The sequence below is a fragment of the Physella acuta genome, unplaced genomic scaffold, assembly GCF_028476545.2.
Source record: "Physella acuta isolate Inbredline_101_S28 unplaced genomic scaffold, ASM2847654v3 ptg001589l, whole genome shotgun sequence".
NCBI lineage: Eukaryota > Metazoa > Mollusca > Gastropoda > Physidae > Physella > Physella acuta.
In genome coordinates this window covers 1-27825 of record NW_026733103.1, presented here as the reverse complement: position 1 = coordinate 27825, position 27825 = coordinate 1, and the positions used below count along the sequence as shown (strand labels likewise).

The 27825-nt window shown below is 39.6% G+C and overlaps 1 protein-coding gene across 1 annotated transcript; it reads right to left on the bottom strand.

Annotated features, from left to right (window-relative positions):
* Positions 1-114: 114 nt before the first annotated feature.
* LOC131929066 (vascular endothelial growth factor receptor 3) lies at positions 115-19434 on the bottom strand (the record flags this gene model as incomplete). The annotated part of the gene is given in 9 exon segments (XM_059285260.1): positions 115-278; positions 1234-1417; positions 1689-1748; positions 2134-2270; positions 2747-2927; positions 3178-3278; positions 4707-5007; positions 9573-9700; positions 19294-19434. Coding segments are annotated over 9 exon segments (1397 nt in total), but the record flags the coding sequence as incomplete, so codon positions are not given.
* Between the last annotated feature and the right edge of the window lie 8391 nt (positions 19435-27825).

The following is a 27825-nucleotide window of genomic DNA, read 5'->3' as shown; positions in this document are numbered from 1 at the left end:
GATTGTAGACAGTTGCTCCACAAGTGAGGAAGGGGGGGGGGGGGGGGGGTAGAGGAAGAATGGGTAAAAAGTTAATTTGTCAGTATAATTTTCTTAAGTGCTGAAAATGGTTTCTTACCTTGAAATAACGTCTTCATTTTTCAACCTTTTCCCTTCAAAATACCACTGGACTGTGGGGGTGGGTACAGATATGATATCAACCGTAAGCTTGGTGGCACCGTCGGTGTCCAGGGCGGTGAGGTACGGAAATTCTGTTGTTAACTCAATAAACGGTTTGTCTGGAATTGTTTAAATATTTGCATTTGATACGTAAATTATCAATTTAATTTTTTTTTCTACTTTATTTAGAAACTGAGAACAAAAAATTGCTTCAAATAAAAATAGTCATACTTTACTTAGAAACTGGGTATAATTAGTATAAACAAATATCTAAAAATTTCATTGGAATGTTTACAACAAATCCTCAAAATAAGATGGCTAGATAAAATATCCAATAAAGACCGGTGCCAATACACAATACAACAGCCAAAAGTCAGGAACAGTAAAGCCCGCAAATGGGGATGGATTGGGCATACACTGGGAGGGGAAGAGGATAACATTACGAAGAAAGAATCCCAAGGGAAAGAGGAGAGTAGGCAGGTCAAGGAAATCCTGGAGAAGAACAATAGAAGAATGGGCAAAGGCTGCTGGGCTTACGTGGGCCCAACTGAAGAGAGGTGCCCAAAACCAATACTGTCAGAGAGGTGGCCGTAGTCGGCGTGGTCGAGTTGGTAAAGCTCATGGTTGTTAAACCGAAAAATCTCGAGTTCGAACCCTTGGGCAGATGCGGCTCGTTAGCTGGGGACAGCAGCTCTTCAAGGAGAGACAACTCCAAAATCAAACAACTGCTGCCTTGTAGCTTGTTCTTGGTTGGACAAAGGCTATGGAAGCAAATCCAAAAAGAAAAGCAGGCTGAAATCTGAGTCAATGGCCTCAATAGTGCATAACCAGTTGAAACGTATCCTTAATTGTGATGGAGGCGTGGTCGAGTCGGCCAAAGCTAATGGTTGATAAATGCGAAGAAGTCTCGAATTCAAACCCTCTGGCAGATAAGGCTCGATCTATTCCAACACTAAAAATTAAGAAAGAAGAAGAAGAAGAAGAGAGGTGGCAGCCCTTTGCTCCCCATGGGCCACAGATGGAATTATAAGTAGAAGAAAAAGCTTATAGACAGTATAAAAATATTAACCCTACCATAGACTTGAATATAGATTGAGCTTCTTTCATAATTATTTGGAGCTCCTGTGACTGTTGTGGTACAACAAAAGTAACCAGAATCCTCCACCCTCAGGTCGTGTACGGTCAAGGTGTTGGTGATGTGATCAAAATCACCATGTGTAACTCTAAGCGGAGGTTTTATAATGTAACGTCCATTGTCCTGAGTTTTTAAAAAAAAAATAATTGTTAGGTGTAATAGCTAAAAAATATATAATTATTTTAAGATTTTACAATTGCAGATTCTTTTTTCCTAGACAACTATAAGCACAGATAAGGAGAACTTAAAAAAAAAATATTTTCATTTAACAAACCATATATAAGATTAGGTCTATTAGCTAATGAATACAGTTACATTCCTCAGTTAAAATTCCAAAATCTTGTTTTTAGAGTTTAACCTTATTCTATCAAATGGGATTTCACTCCTTCCCTACCTGGATATGTTGTATGCTGCCAGCTTTTTCTAAAGTATCGTTGTGACGAGGAACAGAATGCTGCAAGAAAATTACAGAATATTGTAAAATATGTTTTAATAGCTAGAATTAATTTTTCTAACAACAGTTTTTTTTTATTTCGACAAAGAAAATTTAAAAAATTTTTAATTACTGTATTATACTATCCTTAAACTTTCAAAAATATTATGAAGAAAGTAAAAAAAAAATTCTATTTTTAAATTCCCCGCAAGACATTGAGTAAAAATTATTAATTTTTATCTTAAATAAAATTTTAACCGTTAAGACAATTTTGGCCTTAAAAACAATTTTAGCCATAAAAACAATTTTAACCTTAAAAAAAAAAAATTTTAGCCTTTAATAACAATTTTAGCCTTTAATAACAATTTTAACCCTGAAAAAGATTTCAAAAGCACAAAAAAGTTACATCTTTCTGAGGATAGTCAAAGTCCATGTACACAGTAAAATCCTTGACCACTTTGACCCAACAGTGCAGTTGTAGAGTTTCACCAACTTGAAAGTTGGGTTTGTTGATGTCCAAGAGTGGTGTTGGTGTAAGATTACCTGCAATGTAATGAATGATGTAATGAACTCTGTAAATAACTCTTGTACACGTTTTTACTTTTATTCTAATTTTTATTGTATTCCAAGTTTTGTAAGTTTATCATTTTATGCTGTTTCAACTTTTAAAATCATTCTATTTCAGTCCCTCCCCTCTACTTCAACTTGTGTAATATAAACATAGTAGAAAGTATGTTATCATGTTAAATGCATGCTTTGAATTTCAAACATGAACATTTAAAATAAATTCTAGACTTAAAACTCATTTTTAATTAGCTAGCAGGCCTAACACCTTATTTAAAAGTTTCCAATGTATTTTAAGCAAATTCATATATATTATTTTTGTATTAATCTAAACATTGATAAATAATTTCAAATGATTTTCTTGTGTAATAAAATTATAAATTACACAACCAGATATCAAAATTTGCACAAGATAAAATTTACAGTGCTGATTATAATTAAAAGAAAATAATTACCTCCATCCATATGCACAAAGATACGAATGTCTTTAGATTCATTTATGGCTGTAGTATTAGCATAGCAAAAAACACCATTTTGGTATTCATACGTTGGCGATATTACAAAGAATCCAATTTTAGGATCATAACGAATCCCTTCTGCATTTGTTTGGTTAACATAATTCACAAATAAATCCACCTAGTGAGGATTTTTTAAAACATAATAATTGTTAAACCACAAAGATGATACAAAATATGCAAGCTAATTAAAAAATACTTGTATATACATTTCAGTAAATAAATTTAATTTTCAGAAACAAACATGTTAATAATACAATCTAAGAATTGAATAAAAGTTTTACAGTAAAAATTTTTTTGTTAATTTACATGTTTGTTAGAAATATATGTTTAAAAAATCAATTAATTTAATAAAAAAGAAAACCACTCACTTTTATACTTGGGTCAGTGACCCCACAAGGAAGGATAAGAGGTCGGTTTATTGGGAGAACAAAAAAATTGATGGCCACATATTGAAAGGCCTTTGTAGGATCTGAAAACAAAAACAAATATTTTGACTTTGATGTAAGTTGAAAGATAAAACTTTACCAGCACACACTAAAAAGACTGGGTATAGCGAAAACAAAGTAAATATTTAGACTTTCTGTGAGGTTTGGGGAAAAAGTAACCACTTTATAAACAACTGAAAGCATTTCTATTTCATTCAAGCCACATATAAATGGCACCTAAGTGTATCAGGCTTGTAAAATAAAATACAGGAAAATAAACTTCTAGGGGCTGTGTGGTCAAATAGTAGAACTTATAACTGCCAACCTCAAAGTCTTGTGTTTGAACTTGGATGTCCCAAGGTCTACCCAGCTGTGATGGATCCCAGACTCATGTTAGGGACAGTAAAGGTGGCTGGGCATAGTGCTGACCACACTATCCCTTCATACGCAGAGGTCTATGAAACAGGTGAACTCCACTTGCCTCATGGACAGTAAGGTTCTAAAGCGTACTTTACTGTTTACTTTCTTACAAAATATAATTATCGTGTGGCAGCACTAAGCAATAGAGCGCTCAACTTATAGGTCAAGAGAAATTAAAGGTGACTGGCCATAGTACTGACACGTTATTCCTGCATATGATGTTGGCATGGTTGGGTAGGTAAAGCTCATGCATGCTTAACTGAAAAGTCCCAAGTTCGAACTCCCTTGCTGGGAACAGGAACCCTTCTAGGAGAGACAACTCCAAAATCAAAACAACTGCTGCTTTGCAGTTAGTTCTTGGTTTGACAAAGGCTATGGAAGCAAATCCAGAAAGAAAAGCAGGCTGCAATCTGAGTCAAGACCAATATGGCGCTCACAGATTGACACCTAATACTTAATTGAGTTGGAGGAAATCCCGTCCAACATTACAATCAAGAAAGAAGACAAAAAGAAGAAATCCCAGCATATGCCATGGTCACAGAAACAGCTGAGCTCTACTTCATCTATTTTATTGACTCTCAGGTCCAAAAGGCCAAGTTTTATATTAAGACTGTTGAAGAAGAAACCCAAAAAAGAAGTTGATGATGAGTGAGAAAACAAGCAGATCATAGCACTACAAATACTCAACTAGTATCTACAAAGGAAAAAAAGAGGCAGTACAAGAAAAGAAATCTGGAAACATGATATGGAAAGTAACAAGAAAGGTGGGTGTTACAGGGGAGACTTGGAGAAGACAGTTCAGGACTGTGTTAAAAGGTGGGTTTTACAGGGGTGTTGGAGAAGCCAGGCCGGGGGTTCGTTCAGCCAGGATACAGGGGGTCAACTTGAAATTTTGTCCTTTATTCGTAATTTTTCACCAGATTCATTTTAGATCTATTCTACTAGTCAAGATCTAATCATTTAGATTTAATTATTTTTTAAGGTTAAATTTACACTTTACACTAAATTAATTTAATAAATAAAGGTTGGGTAACAAATATACCCTCATTTACCTGTGACAAATATAAATATTTGTGCATACTTTGCAACCGTGGGTTCTGGGTTACGCCCGTAGATCCCGTAGGCACCAGAGCCACATTTGTCGTCATGTTTTGACGGTGGCGGTTGGAAGGAATCCTGCATTGATGGCGCGGAATACAAGTGCATTGAGGGTGGTGGGTCATCCGCGTAAGAACAATAATAAAACCTAGCGTCAAACCAGCGGGCGTTTATGATATGCAGAACTTGCCGGAACAGGCCGTCTGCTCCGGTGTCGTTAGCCTGCCTAGTGATGACTTGACTTGTGTATTCGTCCTGTGGTTGAAAGAAATTTAAATTTGGTGATTTTTTAAAAATGGCATTTTATTTACAGACCTTCGCTAAATGTCACCTCCCCCCTCCCCCGACTCAGAGGCGTAGCGATTTGGCGCCCCCTCGGGAGCAAATTTCAATTTGCACCCCCCTCAAACTAATTGTTTTTCCAACTCATTTTGGCGCCCCCTATGGTCGGCGTGCGGGGACATAGGTACGCCCCCCGCGCTACGCCTCTGCCCCGACTGTAACCTCATTTTTAGGGGTCGTCCATAAATTACGTCACATTCGTAAGGGTGAGAGGGGGGGTCCGTAATTTTGTGACGGTGTGTGATGAGGGGGGTGGTTCAGATGGTGTGACGTCACACTTTTGCATTTATAAAAACGCAATGTTAGAAAACGAATTTTAGCCGTTATTTCGCGATGTAAATTGTAATAGGAATTGATTAAAAATAAAATACTCCATGTTGACAGAGTTCAGACAAGATCTTGGAAAAATATGGAAGTTTTCAGAAAAATGCAACTGCAATTTTGAGGGGGGGAGGGGGTCCTCGTAGGTTGAGGTGTGACGTTATTTTAGGGGGGGGGGGGGGGTCTGGCTTTTTGTGACGATGTGCGACGGAAGGGCGGGGGGGGGGGGGGGGAAAGTAAAAATCGTCAAAAAAAAGCGTGACGTCATTTATGGATGACCCCTTACAAGAATATCTTTATGTCCACGATAATTACTGTATATAAAAGTGAAACATATTTAATCGTAGACACCACATCTTATTGCGATTGTCAACAGCACCGTTTTTTAAGTGTCCCGATCTTCTTAACACTAACGGAGTATAAACGTTAAACTCAGTGATCGCTCAGTTTGACGTAGGACTTTGACAAGATACTACAGAAACGATGACGTCATAAAACGCGCGTAGGTAAGAGGGGGGGGGGTGCATAAGAAGCCAAAATTGCGAAATCTCTAAATAGTTAAAGAAAAAAAAGAAAAAATGTAGAATACGAAAATTAAAAGAAAAAACTACAAGTGTGTAGCGAGGGGGAAGGGGAACGATGGCGTGCGGGGAGGGAGGGGGTAGGTTAATTAAGTAGCATCAGACGCAGTCGGGGGTGCTGAGGAGGCGGACGGGCTTTAAAACAGTTTGCTTTTTCAATGGAGAGGTCGCTTCCCTTTTTAATCAGCACCGCTTTGTAGTCACAGGAATTAAAGTGAATATTCTGATGGTAGCTTGTAGGTCTTTCGTTCTCCTTTCTCCCTCTTTTTCTTTTAGGGGTCATCCATTTATGACGTCCACAAAAATTTGGCATTTTAGACCCCCCCCCCCCCCCCCACACACGCGTCCACTTTCGACGAACTCCCCCCCCCCCCCGGTGAACGGAAAAAAAGTCACAGGAAAAAAAAAACACAGAAAAAAGTCACAGTTTTTGCTAGGAAAAAAAGTCACAGAAAAAAAGTCACAGTGGAAAAATTTTATCGGAAAAAAAGTCACAGAAATAAAGTCACAGAAAAAAAAGTCACAAAAATCTTTTTAGAAATATTATTAATTTGATAAAAAATGTAAAATTTTGTACGTTTATTGTTGTGGGTTGTATTTTTTATAGCATAAATTAATTATAGACGTTAAAAGCATTGATTTATAACAATTGTAAGTAAAAATACTCTAAGATAATTAACACAACCATCTAAACATTTGTTACGTGTTTAGTTAAATACGCGGTAGAAAAGTTAATTATAAAAGAAATTTAGGCACATTTTGCCGTAGGCTATTCTGGTCGGCCTCTCCTCAGTAGGCATTGTCTGAACATATTTTGTGTTGTTGACGTTATGCGTCATCGACAGCCTTTGAACCTTGTCGGCTTTCTGTTTTGATCCTAAGTTTTGTTATGTAATGAGCGTGATAAATGTGGGAAGTAAAGGTGGTTGAACTAAACATAACTATTGTTGCCATGAGTTGAGGGCAGCAAGTCAGATGAAGTTACCATATCACGGTAATTTAATATTGGTATTTAAAAAAAAAAAAAAGCACGATAAAAAACGTGGACTTTAGAGCAGGGGTCTCCAAACTTTTCAGTCCGAGGGCCGCATTAACTATCAAATTTCAGTTCGGGGGCCAGTTTCTTCCAGGCATGTCTTTGATTTTTCGGGGCAAAGTTCCTCAACAAACGATTTTTCCGTGGACAAAAAGATCTCCGCGGGCCGGATGAGGGGACTTTGCGGGCCGCATCTGGCCCGCGGGCCGTAGTTTGGAGACCCCTGCTTTAGAGCATTCTATTAAATGCTATTAATCTTAAGTTTAAAATAATTACAATCTAAATACTTCATAATAAATATTTTTAGATGAATTATAAAAATTCCTGTGCGTATACAGCCTACACACATTACATTTAATTATCCTAAGTTAATTTGCACTATCTAAATATTTAATACATAAAAGTATTAACAAATATCATGCAAATATATATTTGTGACTTTTTTCCTGTGACTTTTTTCCTGTGACTTTTTTTCCTGTGTTTTTTTTCCTGTGTTTTTTTTTCCTGTGACTTTTTTTTCCTACAATTCCCCCCCCCCCCCCCAATTGTGGATGTCCACAGTAGACCTCTCAATACACGCTGCAAAATTACTAACTCATTTACATGCAATGTGAACATAAATTAATAATGTAATATAGGGATTTGATATTTTCTATTACTAGGCCTAAATAATAATTGGGAGTTAAACTTTTCCAAGATGTCCGTAAGTCAACGTCTTGTTAACTTACCGTGTGAATGTGTCAGGACTATCTAAAGATGTGATCGCGCATGGACGCTGTGTACCCTGCCTCTCGATTTTAAAGGCTTTTTTTACCCACTATATGTTATAAAGAGTCAGAGATTGCAGGCAGGTATGCATCTTTTTTTTTTTACCCAAACACAAGTCAATTTTTTCGGACCCCCCCCCCCCCCCCGTGTGGACGCCATAAATGGATGACCCCTTACCACTATCCCACACCTACTAAAAAACTGACAACTATATTTTTTTTTTAATTACGCAAGTTTAACACAATAATAATTACACTGTTGAAACCTGCTTCAGAAAAAAAAGATTTTTTTAACAGTTTATATTTTTAAAGCAGTTCTCTTCAAATAATTGAAAGAGGCATAATGTTATCCAGATGGGGTAGAGTGCTTTGGTGACATGTGCAAGATGGCGGTAACTAGTCTAACCCAGAGCCGTGGCGTGGTATTTACTTTTTAAATATTTTGTTTTTAAAACTTTGTAATGAGCATGTTGAAGTAAACAAAATAATTCGATTGTGATGTGCATTTCTGGGTTAAGCTAGATACAGCGAAGCACAGCACGATGAATAGACATTATAGATAACGACAGCGCAACTAACTCCTTAGTCGAACTACTTACTATACAACGATCGTGAATCAACTGAATTCTAAAAAGAAGTAGCTTCCTTCGTTCTGAAGTTAGCTGAACAAGAAAGTAATCTTTTCTGTTATAGAGTACTTGTCTGGCTTAACCTTTGCCCCCAGAAACTTACGTTATCTCACATATCCTATAGCCTTATATTAATTTCCCAATTATACTTACGTTAATCCCCTAATTTCCCAAAAATTTACGTCAATCCCACAAAGTCCCAAAAAATTATATTAATCCCCAAACGTCCAAAAAAACTAACGTTAATCCCACAATGACCCAAAAAAACTAACGTTAATCCCACAATGACCCAAAAAACTTACGTTAATCCCCCATGTCCCAGAAACTGACGTTAATCCCCAATGCCCTCAGAAGCGTACGTTGATCACCCAATGTCCAAGACACTTACGCTAGTCGCCCATGTCCAAGAAACTTACGCTAGTCGCCCATGTCCCGGAAACTTACGCTAGTCGCCCATGTCCCGGAAACTTACGCTAGTCGCCCATGTCCCAGAAACTTACGCTAGTCGCCCATGTCCCATAAACTTACGTTAATCCCCCATGTCCCGAAAACTTACGTTAATCCCCCATGTCCCGAAAACTTACGCTAGTCGCCCATGGTACAGAAACTTACGCTAATCCCCCATGTCCCAGAAACTTACGCTAGTCGCCCATGTCCCAGAAACTTACGCTAATCGCCCATGTCCAAGAAACTTACGCTAGTCGCCCATGTCACAGAAACTTACGCTAGTCGCCCATGTCACAAAAACTTACGCTAGTCGCCCATGTGCCAGAAACTTACGCTAGTCGCCCATGTGCCAGAAACTTACGCTAGTCGCCCATGTCCCAGAAACTTACGCTAGTCGCCCATGTCCAAGAAACTTACGCTAGTCGCCCATGTCCCAGAAACTTACGCTAGTCGCCCATGTCACAAAAACTTACGCTAGTCGCCCATGTGCCAGAAACTTACGCTAGTCGCCCATGTGCCAGAAACTTACGCTAGTCGCCCATGTCCCAGAAACTTACGCTAGTCGCCCATGTCCAAGAAACTTACGCTAGTCGCCCATGTCCCAGAAACTTACGCTAGTCGCCCATGTCCCAGAAACTTACGCTAGTCGCCCATGTCCCAGAAACTTACGCTAGTCGCCCATGTGCCAGAAACTTACGCTAGTCGCCCATGTCCACTTGAGTGGCCTGGAGCCGATACACAGGATGTCTTTGTTCTCTGAGACGTTCAGGATGATGGTCTCCTCAGCAAGAATCTTCGGCGTGTGGTACACGATGGCACTGGTTCCTAGGGTAAAAAGAGATGAAATTGTTAGCAGTCGTCAGTAAGGGAAGGTAAAATTGTAAAAAGTCATAAGTAAAGTGAGATAAAATTGCTAAAAGTCGTCAGTAAAGTAAGGTAAAATTCTAAGTATATATTATCAACTGTATAAAGTAGATTAAATCAGGCATCCCATTAAGTAGCTTACAGGCAGTTACATCATATAGAACTACTTTAATTTAAAAATCCGGAACAAAAAAAGAGCCTTTCTCTCCTTTACTAAAACCACAACTCCAGAAGATAATAGGAATTTGTTTTAAAAATCGGATTTTATAATTAGGTTAATTTAATTTATATTTCTTCATTCCCCCCCCCCCCCACCCCCTCCTTCCCCCGTGTAGAAAAAAGTTTAAAGGATCAAATACCCAATCCACCTTCGGCGCCTCACGATATCTTCTGATTATCCTTTTTTTTTAACTGATAAAATAAAAACTAGCAGCAGCCCTTGAGAGACTTCAGATGTTTGATTTAATGGTTTGGCTTAGACCAAGCTTCAGGGTTATGATTTAAGTTATGAGTTTACGTTAAAATTTTCAATTATAATTTTATAATTAAATACCACGCGATTCTAGGCGAGTACGCAGAGTTTCTTCCAGGCATCTCTCCGCCCCCCCCCCCCGAACGAGATGGAATTTATATAGTAAACATATACTTTTACTAGTGTCCGCCCCCCCCCCCCCCCGGAAAATGTTGACCCCCCCCCCCACCCGGAGAAAAAAGTCTGGAAGAAGCAGAGTACGTCTAACCGAATACTGCATTTAGTGGTGCACGCAAAACATCTTTTAAAAAAAAATAATTAATTAATTAACGATTGATGCTTAGCTGCTGGTCTGTGAGAGGGTTGGGCACCTGGGCTGTAATCAGCCATGTATTCGTACAGAGAGGGGAGGGAGGGGGAGGGGGGGGGTAGATGCTACTTCCATGTACTTGTACAGAGAGAGGGGGGTTAGATGCTACTTAGGTGAGGGATGTACATCCTATACATGTATGCCAACACTCAATCATTAAATGTATGCCAACACTCAATCATTAAATGTATGCCAACACTCAATCATTAAATGTATGCCAACACTCAATCATTAAATGTATGCCAACACTCAATCATTAAATGTATGCCAACACTCAATCATTAAATGTATGCCAACACTCAATCATTAAATGTATGCCAACACTCAATCATTAAATGTATGCCAACACTCAATCATTAAATGTATGCCAACACTCAATCATTAAATGTATGCCAACACTCAATCATTAAATGTATGCCAACACTCAATCATTAAATGTATGCCAACACTCAATCATTAAATGTATGCCAACACTCAATCATTAAATGTATGCCAACACTCAATCATTAAATGTATGCCAACACTCAATCATTAAATGTATGCCAACACTCAATCATTAAATGTATGCCAACACTCAATCATTAAATGTATGCCAACACTCAATCATTAAATGTATGCCAACACTCAATCATTAAATGTATGCCAACACTCAATCATTAAATGTATGCCAACACTCAATCATTAAATGTATGCCAACACTCAATCATTAAATGTATGCCAACACTCAATCATTAAATGTATGCCAACACTCAATCATTAAATGTATGCCAACACTCAATCATTAAATGTATGCCAACACTCAATCATTAAATGTATGCCAACACTCAATCATTAAATGTATGCCAACACTCAATCATTAAATGTATGCCAACACTCAATCATTAAATGTATGCCAACACTCAATCATTAAATGTATGCCAACACTCAATCATTAAATGTATGCCAACACTCAATCATTAAATGTATGCCAACACTCTATCATTAAATGTATGCCAACACTCAATCATTAAATGTATGCCAACCACAATCATTAAATGTATGCCAACACTCAATCATTAAATGTATGCCAACACTCAATCATTAAATGTATGCCAACACTCAATCATTAAATGTATGCCAACACTCAATCATTAAATGTATGCCAACACTCAATCATTAAATGTATGCCAACACTCTATCATTAAATGTATGCCAACACTCTATCATTAAATGTATGCCAACACTCAATCATTAAATGTATGCCAACACTCAATCATTAAATGTATGCCAACACTCAATCATTAAATGTATGCCAACACTCAATCATTAAATGTATGCCAACACTCAATCATTAAATGTATGCCAACACTCAATCATTAAATGTATGCCAACACTCAATCATTAAATGTATGCCAACACTCAATCATTAAATGTATGCCAACACTCAATCATTAAATGTATGCCAACACTCAATCATTAAATGTATGCCAACACTCAATCATTAAATGTATGCCAACACTCAATCATTAAATGTATGCCAACACTCAATCATTAAATGTATGCCAACACTCAATCATTAAATGTATGCCAACACTCAATCATTAAATGTATGCCAACACTCAATCATTAAATGTATGCCAACACTCAATCATTAAATGTATGCCAACACTCAATCATTAAATGTATGCCAACACTCAATCATTAAATGTATGCCAACACTCAATCATTAAATGTATGCCAACACTCAATCATTAAATGTATGCCAACACTCAATCATTAAATGTATGCCAACCACAACCATTAAATGAATGCCAACATTTGAGATTCTACTAAACACAGTAAAAAAATTGAGATGTCACACCAACTAACACCAACATCCTATCCAAAACAATAATGCATGGGGGGGGGGGGGGGAAGAAAAGGGGGGAAGGCAAAGGCGACATTGGATGGATGCCACCAAGGACTAGACGGGGGGGGGGGGGGGAGTGCCCGTTGTCAGAACTAACCAGAACAGCAGAGGACCAGAGATGGGTGGCGGAGGAATTATAAGGTCAACTGTGATGCCCCAACGACATAAATAAGGGTTAAGGGATGATGATGATGACGATTACGATGAAATGGCCGGGATGATGACAGGACCCTGAGGGTTAGGGTGGTCTTAGTCCCGCTTTCACAAACCTGTATAAAACTGTGATGCCCATTGTGTTTCCACAACCATCCGCCCATTCCTCCCCCCCCCCCCCCCTTCTTTCAACTAGACTACTGGCGTTAGCCATGCAATAGAGTTGATTCTAGCATCCCAAACATATTACGCTGATGAACGAGTCATCGCAATACACAATAACGATAACACAATAACATTATTTAACTTATAAATCAGAGTTGACAAATAATGTATCTGTATAAAACAGTTGCTGGTCCAGTGGCGTAGGCAGGGGGGGGGGGTTAGGGGGGGTCATAACCCCCCATAGACCCCTCAGTATATAGAAAAAGTATGAGGGGGGGGGGGTGCAAATCGAAAGTTTGAGGGGGGGGGTGCAAATTGAAAGTTTGAGGGGGGGGGGGGGGGGGTGCAAATCGAAAGTTTGTCCCCGGGTAAAAATTGGACCCCCCCCCCTTGAGAAGATCCTGGCTACGCCACTGTGCTGGTCATTTAAACATCAAACGTATGAATAATTTGACTATATTTATGAATTAAATCTGATTGGTTAAATTTACTCTATTTATGAATTAAATCTGATTAATTTTACGATATTTATGAGTTAAATTTCATTTGTTAACCTTACTATATTTGTGAATTAAATATGATTGGTTAATTTGACTACATTTATGAATTGAATTTGATTTACTTTGACAGTTATAGTATTTTCATGAATTTTTAGACGCGTACGAATAGAAATAACCTTTAAGGATTCTGCAATTGATTAGGAATGTCACTAGAAAAAAAGAAACATTCGAAAGAAAAAAGAAGGATAATGAAAGAAGAAAGTGATAAGGGGTAGAGATTCGTCGAGCTTACTACACAAATAGAAACCTCTCCCTCCTCTCCCCCCACCCCGCCAGGGTAAACTTCAAATGGAATTAAGCTTGACACCTAGGCAACGGAAACCAGGTGGGGGTAGTTTCACCTGTATCCTGTATGCGGAACGGATGCCTAGGTGGTTCTTGTGACGTAACAACTGCCGGTTGGTTTAAACGGGGTGTCCTAGGCCTGGAGCTTGAAATATCCCCATAAGAGGTGGTCAGAAACTAGACCATCAGTGAGAAACGATGACCGATGACCTCGTTTGTTGTTTTTTTTTTTTTTTTTTTTTTTTTTTTTTTTTTTTTGCTTTTTACCGATGACCGCTTTTTTTTTTTATCAAAGACCGCTAGTTTTTTTTAATTATATTTTTTATTTTTAAATAAGGACCGAAATTCTGAAACAATGACATATATTTTAAAATAAGGACCACTAGTGCATTTAACCCAGCTTAATTAATGCAACATAACCCCCGCTACTATACATAACGATGACCAAAATCCAACTTTTTAAACCAGAAGTATCTAAAATTTTGTTTTCTTCAGCTCGCCCTAGACAGCCGAGTCTACCAACCTGCTCCCCCTACACAGCAGCTGCAAGCCATTATGCCCGCACGCATGATGCTGAATAACCGTTTAAGTAAACTTTATCCTCCGAATAGGCCGGTTGCCAACTTTCTTATCATTTCGAATCAAAGTTAACGTAAGGGATAGTGGTTGGAACTGGAGTTGTTTTCTATAGAAATGTCGATCGATATGTGGTATGTGTGGTTTGGTTCAAATTTAATTAATTGCGGTTTAGGTTTACGTTTAGGTTAGTGTTTCGGTTTAGTAAGGACTATGATTAAATTGAATATGAAAGTTATGCCTTTTTAGTTTTGTTCTGTGAACAATAGTAGTTAGATACAAACAAATAGCTTTGTATTCAAGAACGTTTTAGTTGAACCGCAATTCTTATAGGAAATGTAGGACATAAAGAGACAAAAAAAAAGTCAAAGACGTTAAACCTAGAGTTATCATCAAAGATTAGAATATTGAAATGGGATAGAACCGTTTAGCAGACGATAACACGAGCCCGAGTTATCTACCTGTATGATTTACCTCAGTGCAACAAGGGCGGGTTCATTGTCTGGTAACGCCCAACGATTACCTTTTTTAACAACATAATCCAAAAAGGTAGGTCGTCGTGATCTACAAATCACGGTCGCACTGACCCCCCCCCCCACCCCCACCCCTTAAACAATTCCGAGGTCATAACGGCCATAAAACCTGCCAGGGTCACATTGGACCATGCCAAGGTCACGGTGGCCTTCAAGTGTGCCAATGGCCTGGGCCAAGCAGAAGTTAATAAAACCAGCAACAGCTGTAGCTTGCATGAAGAGAAGAAAAAAAAAATTCTTTCCTTAGTCATTCATAAACCCGGCAACAGCCAAAACCAAAACAACAGGTGCTTGCTGCGCATGCCCATGTTGCAAATTATGCAGATGTTGGTGCGCGATCAGAGTGAAATCAGGTCAACTACTTCCGGTTTTTTTTTCTCCCTTAGAAGTTTAACGAAAAAGAAACTCCTGCAATAAATGAGCTCATTCACAAATCATAAGAACTAGTACTAATGGAGCTTTAAAATACGTTTTTAAATTGATGCTTCAAATGAGTTTTAAAACGCGCAATTAGTGTGAAAGTGGGGGGGGGGGGGGCGCACTCAAGGTTAAAGTCACACTGTGTTGTGACGCATCGACCTAAGTTCAGACATTTTACTGATGACTTTACAAAAAGAAAACTAGACCACCGTTCAGAAATTTATCTGATTTTAGAGTTTGACTTGACCATCGCTTTCTGACTGAAATATCAGCAGCAGTTGACTAAATCGTGCTTTAAATATTACGATTAAAAATAAAACATCTATTTTATTAATTCCATTTTAATGGGGACTAGAGCGACATGCTGATAATTAAAAACATACATTAGTCACGTGTTGCATTAACCGTAAAACAATAAAATCTTAAAAAAAAAGAAGCCTGTAATCTATATTATAACCCGATAGGTAGTGTGCCACTCCGTCGTTCCGAATGCAGTGGTAAAAAAAAACCGGATTACCGAATTTTTTAAAGTAACACATAGTGATGCAGAGGCGTAGCGCCCGGGGACAAACTTTTCGATTTGCACCCCCCCCCCTTCGAGATTTCGATTTGCACCCCCCCCCCCCTCAAACTTTCGATTTGCACCCCCTCAGCCTTTCAATTTATTTCTCCATCCCATTTTGACGCCCCCTAAGGTCGGCGCCCGGGGACATATGTCCCCCCCGCCCCCCCCCCCCTCGCTACGCTACTGTAGTGATGTAAAGGAAAATATATAACTATGTGGTATAGGTGTGTGTGTATTTGTGGGTGTGATGTGTGTGTGTGTGTCAAGCAGGATATGTGTGAAAACAACGATATACAATTTCTTTTAATGAAAAGGTTAATTAGCTTTTACCTTTCCTCTTATTTATTTGAGAAAGATATAATAATCATGGTTTCTATACGGAAACAGTCTTCTAATTATAACAAATGTACACACAATGACGAATGGTGTAGATAGCCAATATCTAAATTATTGGGAGGAAGGAGTACGTTAATGACGAATTAACTCAGGAATATCTTCAAGTGCCAAAGATTTTGGCACATGACTCAGTTTAAAAATTATTTTTAAAACCGCTTTTTTTGGTGGGGAATTTTCCCCGAAGAAAGCGTGTCGACTCCTGTGGTTTGCACTTTGTGTATCAGTTGTGTGGGGTTCATGTGGAGAAGTTCCAATAGAACTAGACGCTCGATATTTGTAGAAAAATCCCAGTAGACCAAGGTGTTCAGACATACAAGGTTTATGAAGAGAAGTTCCAATAGAAGTAGACGCTCGATATTTGTAGACAAGTCACAGTAGACCTAGATGTTCAGACATACGAGGTTTATGGGGAGGTTCCGATGCACCTAGACGCTCGATATTTGTAGAAAAGTCTCAGTAGACAAAGGTGTTCAGACATACGAGGTTCATAGGGAGGTTCCAATAGACCAAGAGGTTCAGACATAAGGTTCATGGGGAGGTTCCAACATACTAAGACGTCCAGACATATAAGATTTATGGGGAGGTGCAACTACAACAAGGAGTTCAGACATACGAGGTTCACAGGGAGGTTCCAATACACCAAGATGTTCAGACATACGAGGTTCATGGGTAGTTTCGTAGGTAGGTTCATGTGGGGATTTATATGGAGGTTAATGGGGAGGTTTATAGTGAGGTTCATGGGGAGTTTTATAGGGAGGTTTCAATAGATCTTGACCTACAGACATGGGAGATTCCAATAGACCAAGACGTTCAGAGGCATGGGGGTTTTATAAAAGCCACAGTAAACCAAGGTTTTAGATGCTTGTGGGTCCTACATGTTCCAAGAGCACAAAGAGGTTCAGGCCAAATAGATTCGATATTTTAAGACTTCAAAGTAGACAAAGGAATTCAGATACACGAGGAAACAAGGGAAGAGTTTCGATACAAATGAGCTATAAGATAAGATTGTACAATGACATAATCATTGGCTGGCAGACTATCCCTGAAGCAAGTATTTAATTTACTGTATGCTAGCACACACGACAAAAAAACTTTTCAACAACTTTCAACAACTATAATAAAAGTCAGCATAAGAGCCAACAACCCTGGTGATGTATCGAACACAGCTGTACACAAAGTTCGAAAACTGAACACACTGGGGGTCAAGGCCAGCGCGTGTGGCACAGTGTGTGTAGGAGCACGTTTGGTGGTGGAGCTTCAATGAAATTCCTGCAGCAAGCAGGAATTCAAAAACATGTTTAGCGCGGCAGCGGGAAGAACAACAAAGATAAAACAGGTTCACAGAGGTGAACAATTCGCTCGCGTTCAGCGCGTCAGAGGTAATTAAAGTCTACATTGTATCGTCATTCTTCAGAATACACTAAAAAAAAAATCATGTATGCCCAGGGAAGATTAAACGAAAATGTAATCTTTACACACAAAAAATAGGAATTTTTTTAATGAAGATAGTAAACCCACCCAAGTATATAAAAATATACTGTATTACGAACATGATTTTTTTAGGATTTAATAATGTGGGGAGCAAAACCTACCAGAGTTACACCATCCTACAGGAGATACATCATCCTACCCGGGTACAAAATCCTACCTGAAGTACAGCGACACAACTGGGGTACAACATCCTAACGGTGTACAAAATCCTACCTAGGGTATAGCAACACACCTGGGGTACAACATCCTACTTGGGGTACAACCTACCTGGGGGTACAACATCCTACCTGGGGTACAACAACCTACTTGGGGTACAACATCCTACCTGGGGTACAACATCCTACCTGGGGTACAACATCCTACCTGGGGTACAACATCCTACCTGGGGTACAACATCCTACCTGAGGTACAACATCCTACCTGGGGTACAACATCCTACCTGGGGTACAACATCCTACCTGGGGTACAACATCCTACCTGGGGTACAACATCCTACTTGGGGTACAACATCCTACCTGGGGTACAACATCCTACCTGGGGTACAACATCCTACCTGGGGTACAACATCCTACCTGGGGTACAACATCCTACCTGGGGTACAACATCCTACCTGGGGTACAACAACCTACCTGGGGTACAACATCCTACCTGGGGTACAACATCCTACCTGGGGTACAACATCCTACCTGGGGTACAACATCCTACCTGGGGTACAACATCCTACCTGGGGTACAACATCCTACCTGGGGTACAACATCCTACCTGGGGTACAACATCCTACCTGGGGTACAACATCCTTCTTGGGGTACAACATCCTACCTGGGGTACAACATCCTACCTGGGGTACAACAGCCTATTTGGGATACAAAATCTCACCTGGGGGTACAACATCCTACCTGGGGTACAACATCCTACCTGGGGTACAACATCCTACCTGGGGTACAACATCCTTCTTGGGGTACAACATCCTACCTGGGGTACAACATCCTACCTGGGGTACAACATCCTACCTGGGGTACAACATCCTACCTGGGGTACAACATCCTTCTTGGGGTACAACATCCTACCTGGGGTACAACATCCTACTTGGGGTACAACATCCTACCTGGGGTACAACATCCTTCTTTAAGTACAACATCCTACCTGGGGTACAACAACCTACCTGGGGTACAACAACCTACTTGGGATACAAAATCTCACCTGGGGGTACAACATCCTACATGGGGTACAACATACTACCTGGGGTACAACATCCTACCTGGGGTACAACATCCTACCTAGGTACAGCAACACACCTGGGTACAACATCCTACCTGGAGTACAACATCCTACCAGTGATACAACATCCTATTTGGTGTACAACATCCTACCTGGGGTACAACAACCTACTTGGGATACAAAATCTCACCTGGGGGTACAACATCCTATTTGGGGTACAACATCCTACCTGGGGTACAACAACCTACTTGGGATACAAAATCTCACCTGGGGGTACAACATCCTACATGGGGTACAACATACTACCTGGGGTACAACATCCTAATTGGGGTACAACATCCTACCTAGGTACAGCAACACACCTGGGTACAACATCCTACTTGGGGTACAACATCCTACGAGTGATACAACATCCTACCTGGGGTACCTCAACCTACCCGGGTTATATAAAAACCATCTTACCTGAAGTAGCAGCACCGGTTTTTGCCAGCTCAACTGACGGTTGCAGCTGAGCGTCAGTAGTCCCCGAGCCATCCCCCTCGGCCCCGATGAATGTCACGGGAAAGTCAGTGATCGGGTCAGGCACCCCGGGGGTGGTCGATGCTGAAAAAAAAATCAAATTTAAGGACACTGCAACACTTTTTAAAAAGTGGACTTAAGTTAACATCTATTTCAGAAGTTTTAAAACGTATGTGCTATTATAAATAGGTGTGTGGTGGTTGTGGTATAAGGGGTGGGGGGGGGGGGGGGGGACAAGTTTCTTTTGGATTAAGAGATACTTGAACATCTCGAGTAAACGAAAACCGCATACATGCTCATTACGATAGAGCTAGTATATTTAAAGCTCTATAGGTTAAGATGGTTTTTTTTTTCGTGGATGCAGACCAACTTCAAAGAATACACCTTTTCATGATTTAAAAAGAAATAATTTAAAATACATCAAGTTAAAAAAAAACACGAATTTCAATATTCGAAAAATAGAATTCATATTTTAAAGATATTTTTATATAAAATTTATTTGAATAGTATTTTGATAATAATGTAAATCGACAAATGAAAACCGCGTATATTTGCAAGATGTGATGTGGTGATGGAGGGCCTTCAAGAGGCCAGAAACCCATTTTAATGTTTTTTTTCTTCCTTCACCAAAATGCCAATTTCCGTTTGATATTCCGGAATTCCATAGACCTAGGCGTCGTTTGTTATAGTGCGCGCTGTTTGTTATTGCGCGTACGCAAACAAACAGCTAAACGCGGGCGCACATTTTGGGCCAGAGGAAAACTTACCAAGGGGCGTTAACGCTAATTTCCCCTTTTCCCGTAATTTTCTACGGTTATCGCTAGATGCCCATCCCAACCATTTTTTTTTTTCAAAATATAAAAATCAATTAAAATGATAAAATGACAAAGTAAACTTATTACACAATAATAATCAGAGAAAAAAAAAGAAAATAAATTAGTTTTTGATGAATTAGTTAAATTTGTGGCATATTATTAATGTATGAATTAGCCTGTAATTAGTTTCCGTTTCCATTAATTCACATGAATTCACACAACTTGTGTGTTCAGCACTCAATTTTTCGGCCAAATTCTAAAAAACTAGTTAAAATGGAAATCAACTTAAAGTAATACAATATTTTTAAAGAACAATATAATGATAGCAACACAAAATAACGCAACTCTGTCCTAAAAAAAAATAAAAAAACTAATCGGTTTTAAATTTCTTGATCAATCTTATTCAACGATCAATCTTAATTCACTACGCGTAGACATTTAAATCATTTAAATTAAAAAAAAAATCTGGCATATTTTGACATGGGAAAGGTCACGTGAACTTACACTAGCACAATAACCCAGTGCGGTGAACGGGTATTTATTTGTCGTCTGCGATAGACACCCGGCTTCAAGCGCAGCAGACGACGATCTAATTTTCAAAATTTCCTAGCGATCTAGTTGACCGAACGTGTTATTTTAAATGAAATTTCTTCTTTTTTTTTACATATCGGAAAAAAAAAATCACACGGGACAAAGGGATAACAAAACATGTAAGCAGGAGCCGTAGGTTAGCGTCTGCTTCGTGTTACCCAGTCTGGCAAACTTTTTGTATAAACAAGGTTGGGTTAATTACAAAAATGAGGTCAGGTAATAAAAAAAAAACACGAAACAAAACTTTTTTTTCTTTAACGAAGGTGACAAACAACCTTGAACTTGTTAAACAAAGAAGCCACATAGTGTTAGAGTGTAACCTTCTAAGTGGGATGTATCCAACTTGGGAATTTCAAGACTAGTGCTAGAAGCGTCACATACTGCTAGGAGAGTCCGATTGTACTTGGGGAGTCACATATTCGTGTTTGGAGGGTCGCAGACTGGTGCTAGGGGAGTCGCATACTGGTGTTAGGGAGTCGCATACTGGTGTTAGTGAGTCACAGACTGGTGTTAGGGAGTCACAGACTGGTGTTAGGGAGTCACAGACTGGTGTTAGGGAGTCACAGACTGGTGTTAGAGGAGTCACAGACGTGATACGTGAGTCACAGACTGGTGCTAGGGAAGTCAAACTGGTGCTAGAGGAGTCGCAGAATGGTGCTAGGGGAGTCACAGACTAGTATGTAGGGGTCGCGAAAAGTTTGCAGAATGGTTTATAATTTAGCAGACGGTCAGTGTTTCTCTGACCTGACTAGAGTATCGGAGTTTGTCTTTATATGTATACGTATTGACCACTCAAGACAACTGCGGGTAAATACAAGGGTTAAGCTTTTTAACATTCGGGAGATCCTAATGTAATTTATCATGTGTCACAATCCCAGAACCGCCGACCTACAGACCACACATTTCACCCCACTGTAACCTCTTGCTCTACTAGTCATAATGCTAAATTCCTAAAAAAAAAAACCATTTAACAAACCATATTTCCCGAGACCTTGGTTTTAAAATACACCCCCCCCCCCCCCCCACCAAAAAAAAAACAGAAATAAAAAACAACACCAACTTACAGACAAAATTCCCCACATACACCCCAGATAATAACCACCGACCCAAGGACGAGGGGTTTGATTTACATAACAAGGGACGGAACTAGAACGCGATCATTGTTTCGTGTGGTGGAGGCGGTGATTGGTGAAATGTAAACATTTTGTTTGGTTCATTTGTTTCGGCCGGGATGTAAATGTCACCAGTATGGCAGTCAACCTCAATAGAGGGGAGCGGGGGGGGGGGGGAGGTTTAATGTAGGTTGGTGGTGGGGGATAGTTTTAAAGCAGGCAGTGGGGATAGGTTTACATCAGGTTGGTAGTGTAGGGATAGGTTTAAAGTAGGTTGGTAGTGTAGGGATAGGTTTAAAGAAGGTTGGTAGTGTGGTGATAGGTTTAAAGTAGGTTGGTAGTGTGGTGATAGGTTTAAAGTAGGTTGGTGGTGTGGTGATAGGTTTAATGTAGGTTGGTAGTGTGGTGATAGGTTTAAAGTAGGTTGGTTGTGTCGGGATAGGTTTAAAGTAGGTTGGTGGTGTGGTGATAGGTTTAATGTAGGTTGGTGGTATGGGGTAGGTTTAATGTAGGTTGGTGGTGCGGTGATATGTTTAAAGCAGGCAGTGGGGATAGATTTACATCAGGTGGGTAGTGTAGTGATAGGTTTAAAGTAGGTTGGTAGTGTGGTGGTGATAGGTTTAGTTGTGCAGAAATATGTTCAAAGTCGGGTTGTGCAGGGATCGGCTTAAACAAGAGACGACGACATCAAACAAACACGAGTTTTTGATGACAAGAGAGGGACATGGTGGCATTTTCCTGAAAGGGTGCAAGTCTAAGTGGTTTGTACAATACGGCTAGATCATATTCTAAAGTCATCAACAGTACAAAAACTTGGACGGTATTTCCGTAACGACGTAGTATCGAACTCACGACCTCGAAGGGTGTAAGTCGGTGTGTTATCGAATGGTAAGGTCAGTTCACCCCCCCCCCCCCTCTTATACAGCGTGCGATCTAAGAGTGAAACTGATACGTGTGATAAGGGGAACTCTAGCTCCAACAAGAGATTGAACAGTGAGGGGTAGATGTAAAGAATAGTGAGATTTTGCTTGAAGGAAGGAATAGAGAAGAAGGAATACAGAGTGATTGTATGAACTAAGAAATAGAGTGTATAAGGGAAGGAAAAGAGAATGTAGAGAGAAACTAACAGAGAGTGTTTGAAGTGAAGAATGCAGATATTGTAAAAAGAGAGGAAAAGAAAGATATTATAACAAAAAAAAACAAACAAAAAAACACCAGAGTCGTAGCGTGAGAACGGGGTGGATGGCGTTTCATTAGCGTCACATAGTACACGAATGAATCCCTACAAATAATAAACCATCGCTTTGACCGTTATGACCCGTGAAATTGGAGATTGTCAAAGACTAGGTTCAACCCGTAGAGCGACCGAGAAAACAGTCTCCTATAGACAGATAGTGGAAGAATATCTGAACCCACCTTAAGCTTCCATTGACGATACGCCACTGAGATGGTCAGCACCAGCCCGGGCGATCCATCAACGAGGGTGACAAATAACGAGGGGGGGGGGGGGGACGAGTGAGATAGAAGAGGGGGGTGAGTGGCGTAGTGGGTGGATATGGATTGATACTCTATGCACGCCCGACAACGGCCATTCATCAAAACTAATCTCGCCACAAGAGGCAGGATGAATGAGCCCTTCTCGTCATGACCACTTCCGGTATCCACGGGCATCACGTGATGACGCAATTGAATATTTTCACATTCCGTAATTACGTTTTTTTCTTTGATGGTATATTTTTTTTTAACAAACAACATAACGATAATCCGGTTAAAATAAAAATTAATATTTTTGTCTTCCATAATTGTTACATCTTTTTTTATTTTTACTATGGAGAACTCCGTTACAAGTATCTCCAAATTTCAGATTTTTACAAATATTTTACTAATCGAAGTTTTTACTATTAATAAACGGAAATGTCTTTATAGAATGAGATACTAACAAATTCATCAGTCAAAAGTTATCTTACAATAGACACCCCCCCCTCCCCTAGTTAACTTAACTCTTTAATTGAATGTGTCTAAAGTTAGAATTTAAAATATTTTTCACCACGTATTTCACTGCACTCAAGTATAAACAGTGAGCGCACGAGCAAGTTATTTTAGAGGAATGGCGGCGATCAAAACGATGAAGCTAATTGTAGGTGGAGGGGAATACGGGCTGCCAATTTTTTTTTTCAAAGTGGTTTCATTTGGTATACGAGAATAAATGTAATGGCATTTTAAGTTTGAGTGTGTTAAATTTATACAGCGATAGCCAAGGATAGGGTGTTGCAAAACTGAGAGAGAGAGAGAAAGGGAAGAGAGGAACACTGTTATCTTAGACGGTGCCATAGCTGTCAATGGGGTGTCATTGAAGTCAGTAGGGAGCCATTACAGTCAGTGGAATCAGTGGGTTTACCATTGGAATCAGAGAGGTGCCATTTCAGTCAGTGGGGTGCCAGGGGTGCCATTACAATCAGTGACAGTGTCAATGCAGTCAGTACAATGCAACTTTCGTTATGTCGGCTGTATGTGATGTGATGCTAATAATATGAACGACGATATAGTATATTCATTTTTTTTTAATTTAAAGCCCTTACACATAAAAATGATAGTAAAACCTCACCCTGACGCAAAAAGTTAAAACAGTAGCCCATTAACAAAACCTAGCCCAAAACCAAAGAACAGGTCGCAAATTCAACCAAATGGTTAAGCCCAAAAAAAGTGAATTCAACATTTCATTTTCAATACATAACGCAACATTAACAATGGATTAAAATAAAATTCCCCAACACCAATAAACACCAACGAAACAAAACACGCCCACATTTCTGATTCCTATTTTTTGGTTAGAGCAGGTGGCAAATTCAACCTTATACGCCCCTAAATAAAATTAAACATTTCAATCCATTTCTCTACAATAACGAGGGATTAAAATAAAATTCCACATTGCAAAATAAACAAAAAAAAAAAAAAACCCAACGAAACAAAACACGTTGACCCGTCTGCCCAGCCCACATTTCTGATTCCTATTTTTTGGTTAACCCGCTAACCAGGTGGAAACTGGCTGCTCACTCTGATAGACATTCTTACACTCACCACACGCGCGCATGTGCGTAGCTGACGGTGGGGAAATCCATTGTTTACTAGACATTTCTCCTCAAGATGTCCACACGATTTCAGCGGTTCTTAATCTATGATGAATGCGCATATTTTCTAATATATCCGTGTCATGCCAACAAAGCTAATACTGCTACGAGAATTCCATTTAAAGAAAAGAGATTTCAGCATTACTTTAACAAGCTTATTATCCATTACAGCATTTTTAACATACAATTACATCTCAAAAACTGTTTTGCGTTTAGTGCGTTCTCTATATTTTCTCAACAAGTAAACTTACAAGATGTGCGTTCTCTAAAACTTTTATTCTTAAAACTTAAGGGGGTTGGATTTTAATTAAAAAGCATCAATAACACTCTAATTAATTGTGTTGATTAAAAGATTAACCCTTAACCGAAGGGGTTGGGTGTTAATAATAAACACTCAGTTGTATTCGATGTGATTATGTTGATTAAAACGTAACCTTTGACCTACAAGAAAACCACAAACCACTTCCTTCTTTTTTTATTTTCACACACACAAACGTGTCGTCATTTTTACTGTGTGTTTATTTACCACAAAGTATTTCATCAGGTGTTTAAGAGTTAACGGTACTTTGACGTCAATGTTTGTAAATAGAACATTTCAAAATTGCAAGTAAATCTACATTTTGTTTTTCTACAAACTCTTTATCAAATAATGCGAACAATATAGTTGTGCAGTGATATGGTTCCGTCTGTTCGCTTTAATACGAGACCATTTCAAATAAAGATTCCAATATAGACACACACACACAGACAGACACACACACAAACACAGCCCACCCGCTCCCGTGCCACAGGTAAGCCGTAAAATTCTAGCCATCTTCATCAGCACCGTTCCATACACACACAGGGCCGGGGACGATACGATGGTGAAATGCTCCACCTTTTCCTTACCCCCACAACCCATCCACACCCCTTCACCCCCCCCCCCCCCCCCAGGCTCCACTCAGACACGTGTTTACAGAAATAGTTTGAGGGTGAGTACGACAAGATAGTTTCAACTGAACGTGAACGTTAAGATAGTTTGACCTTAACTCTAAGAACTTTAAAAAAAGTATAACGTAAACTAAATGCAAGTCAGGATGATATAACCTAAACCAAATAAAAGATAAGTTGTTAAACCCTAACTAAACATAAGCTAAAGTATAGCCTAAACTGCATTCTAAACGATAAGGAAGAAGCGAAATTCATCAAGGTGAGAGAAGTAGAACGGTAAAGTATGTACAATAATGAAGAGCCATCAATGCTTAGTTTTTTGCTACAATAAAGTACTACATAAACTGTATATACACGAACTTTTCATTGAATTAATTAGCAAAAGCTTTTAACGAAATTGAAAAAAAGGTGGAGTAGTACACAAGATTAAATTCCCCCCCCCCCCCCCCCCCCCCACAATCGAGGAAAAGCAGCACTGCTTGCGTTAGGCGACGTTTGTGTACTAGCGATATAGTATCAGAGGATGTCCCTGTGTTGTTAAATTAAATAATATTGATCACACTGGTTTACCAGAAGAGGAAATGACGTTTTCCTATATCTGTGTCCTCGGCATATGAAGTCGTTGGGTGGCCAGCCGCCTTTACCTTCCCTAACGTGAGTTCAGGTACCCATCAGAGCTAGGTGGACTCAGGGACGCTACTAACTCAAGCCCAGGATTCAAACTCGAGACTTTCGGGCTAGCAGTTGTACGTTCTACCATCCGACCACGCCACGCTATGATGGTCACGTAACTACACTTTATCTACAGTAATAAAGTGCTAAGAGAAAGAAAGGGAAAAAAACACTTTCGTTACGTTATGTATCAACCGCTGAATCTGTGTAACGTAGGCCACATTGAGTCCTGCGCGAAAAGAAGTAGTCCGATAAAGATCAGTGAAGCCAACTACTTCTCTGAAGTGAGCGACCTATTTCTTGTTTATACATACGCAAGACTAAAAATAGGCATTAATTAGCCACGGTGGTGGAAAATAAAGTACATTAGAAACAATTACAACCGTCGCGTGATTTTGTTGACGTGCGTGTTCGTGTCGTATCGGCTTTCTCACCGGAAAACGCCGAATGTTTTCGTGAGTTAAAAATATACTTTCGTTGTAAAAAAAAAAAAAACATGGCGGTGTTTGTGAGGTTAGTGACGCGGAGACGCAATAGCCAAGGGGGGTAATTCGTTTTTGTTTCATGATAGGTCTGATGGCGGTGGCGGGACCTGAAATCCAAGTTTTGGAGTTGCCCACAGATGTTTTTGAGATGTAGCGACCTCGGTGGGCGGTACCGGAAGCTGGAGTGTTTTCACATCAAACGGTTCGGGGCGGAGGGTTCGTAGGAGCCCACAGCCCTGCTCGTGCGGGAACGGTCGTTGTAGGGGCGGGGAGGCCTAGCTGGAAAATTAACTGACCTTTAGGGAGGTTTGAAACTGGCCTTCAGGGAGGTTTGAAACTGACCTTTAGGGAGGTTTGAAACTGGCCTTTAGGGAGGTTTGAAACTGGCCTTTAGCGAGGTTTGAAACTGGCCTTTACGGAGGTTTTGAAACTGGCCTTTACGGAGGGTTTGAAAATGGCATTTAGGGAGATTTGAAACTAGCCTTCAGGTATACTGGGAACCTGACTGATCATTTGGGAAACTGGGAAAATGACTGGTTGTTAGTGACGATGGGAAAACTGACCGTTAGGGACACTGGGAACTTGACTGACTATTATGGGAACTGTGAAAATGACCGTTGTGGACAATAGGAAATTGCTATTTGGAATACTAGGAAAATGACGGTTAGGAATACTGGAAAAATGACCTTTATGGACAATGGGAAAATGACCGTTATGATAACTGGGTAACTGGACCGTTAGA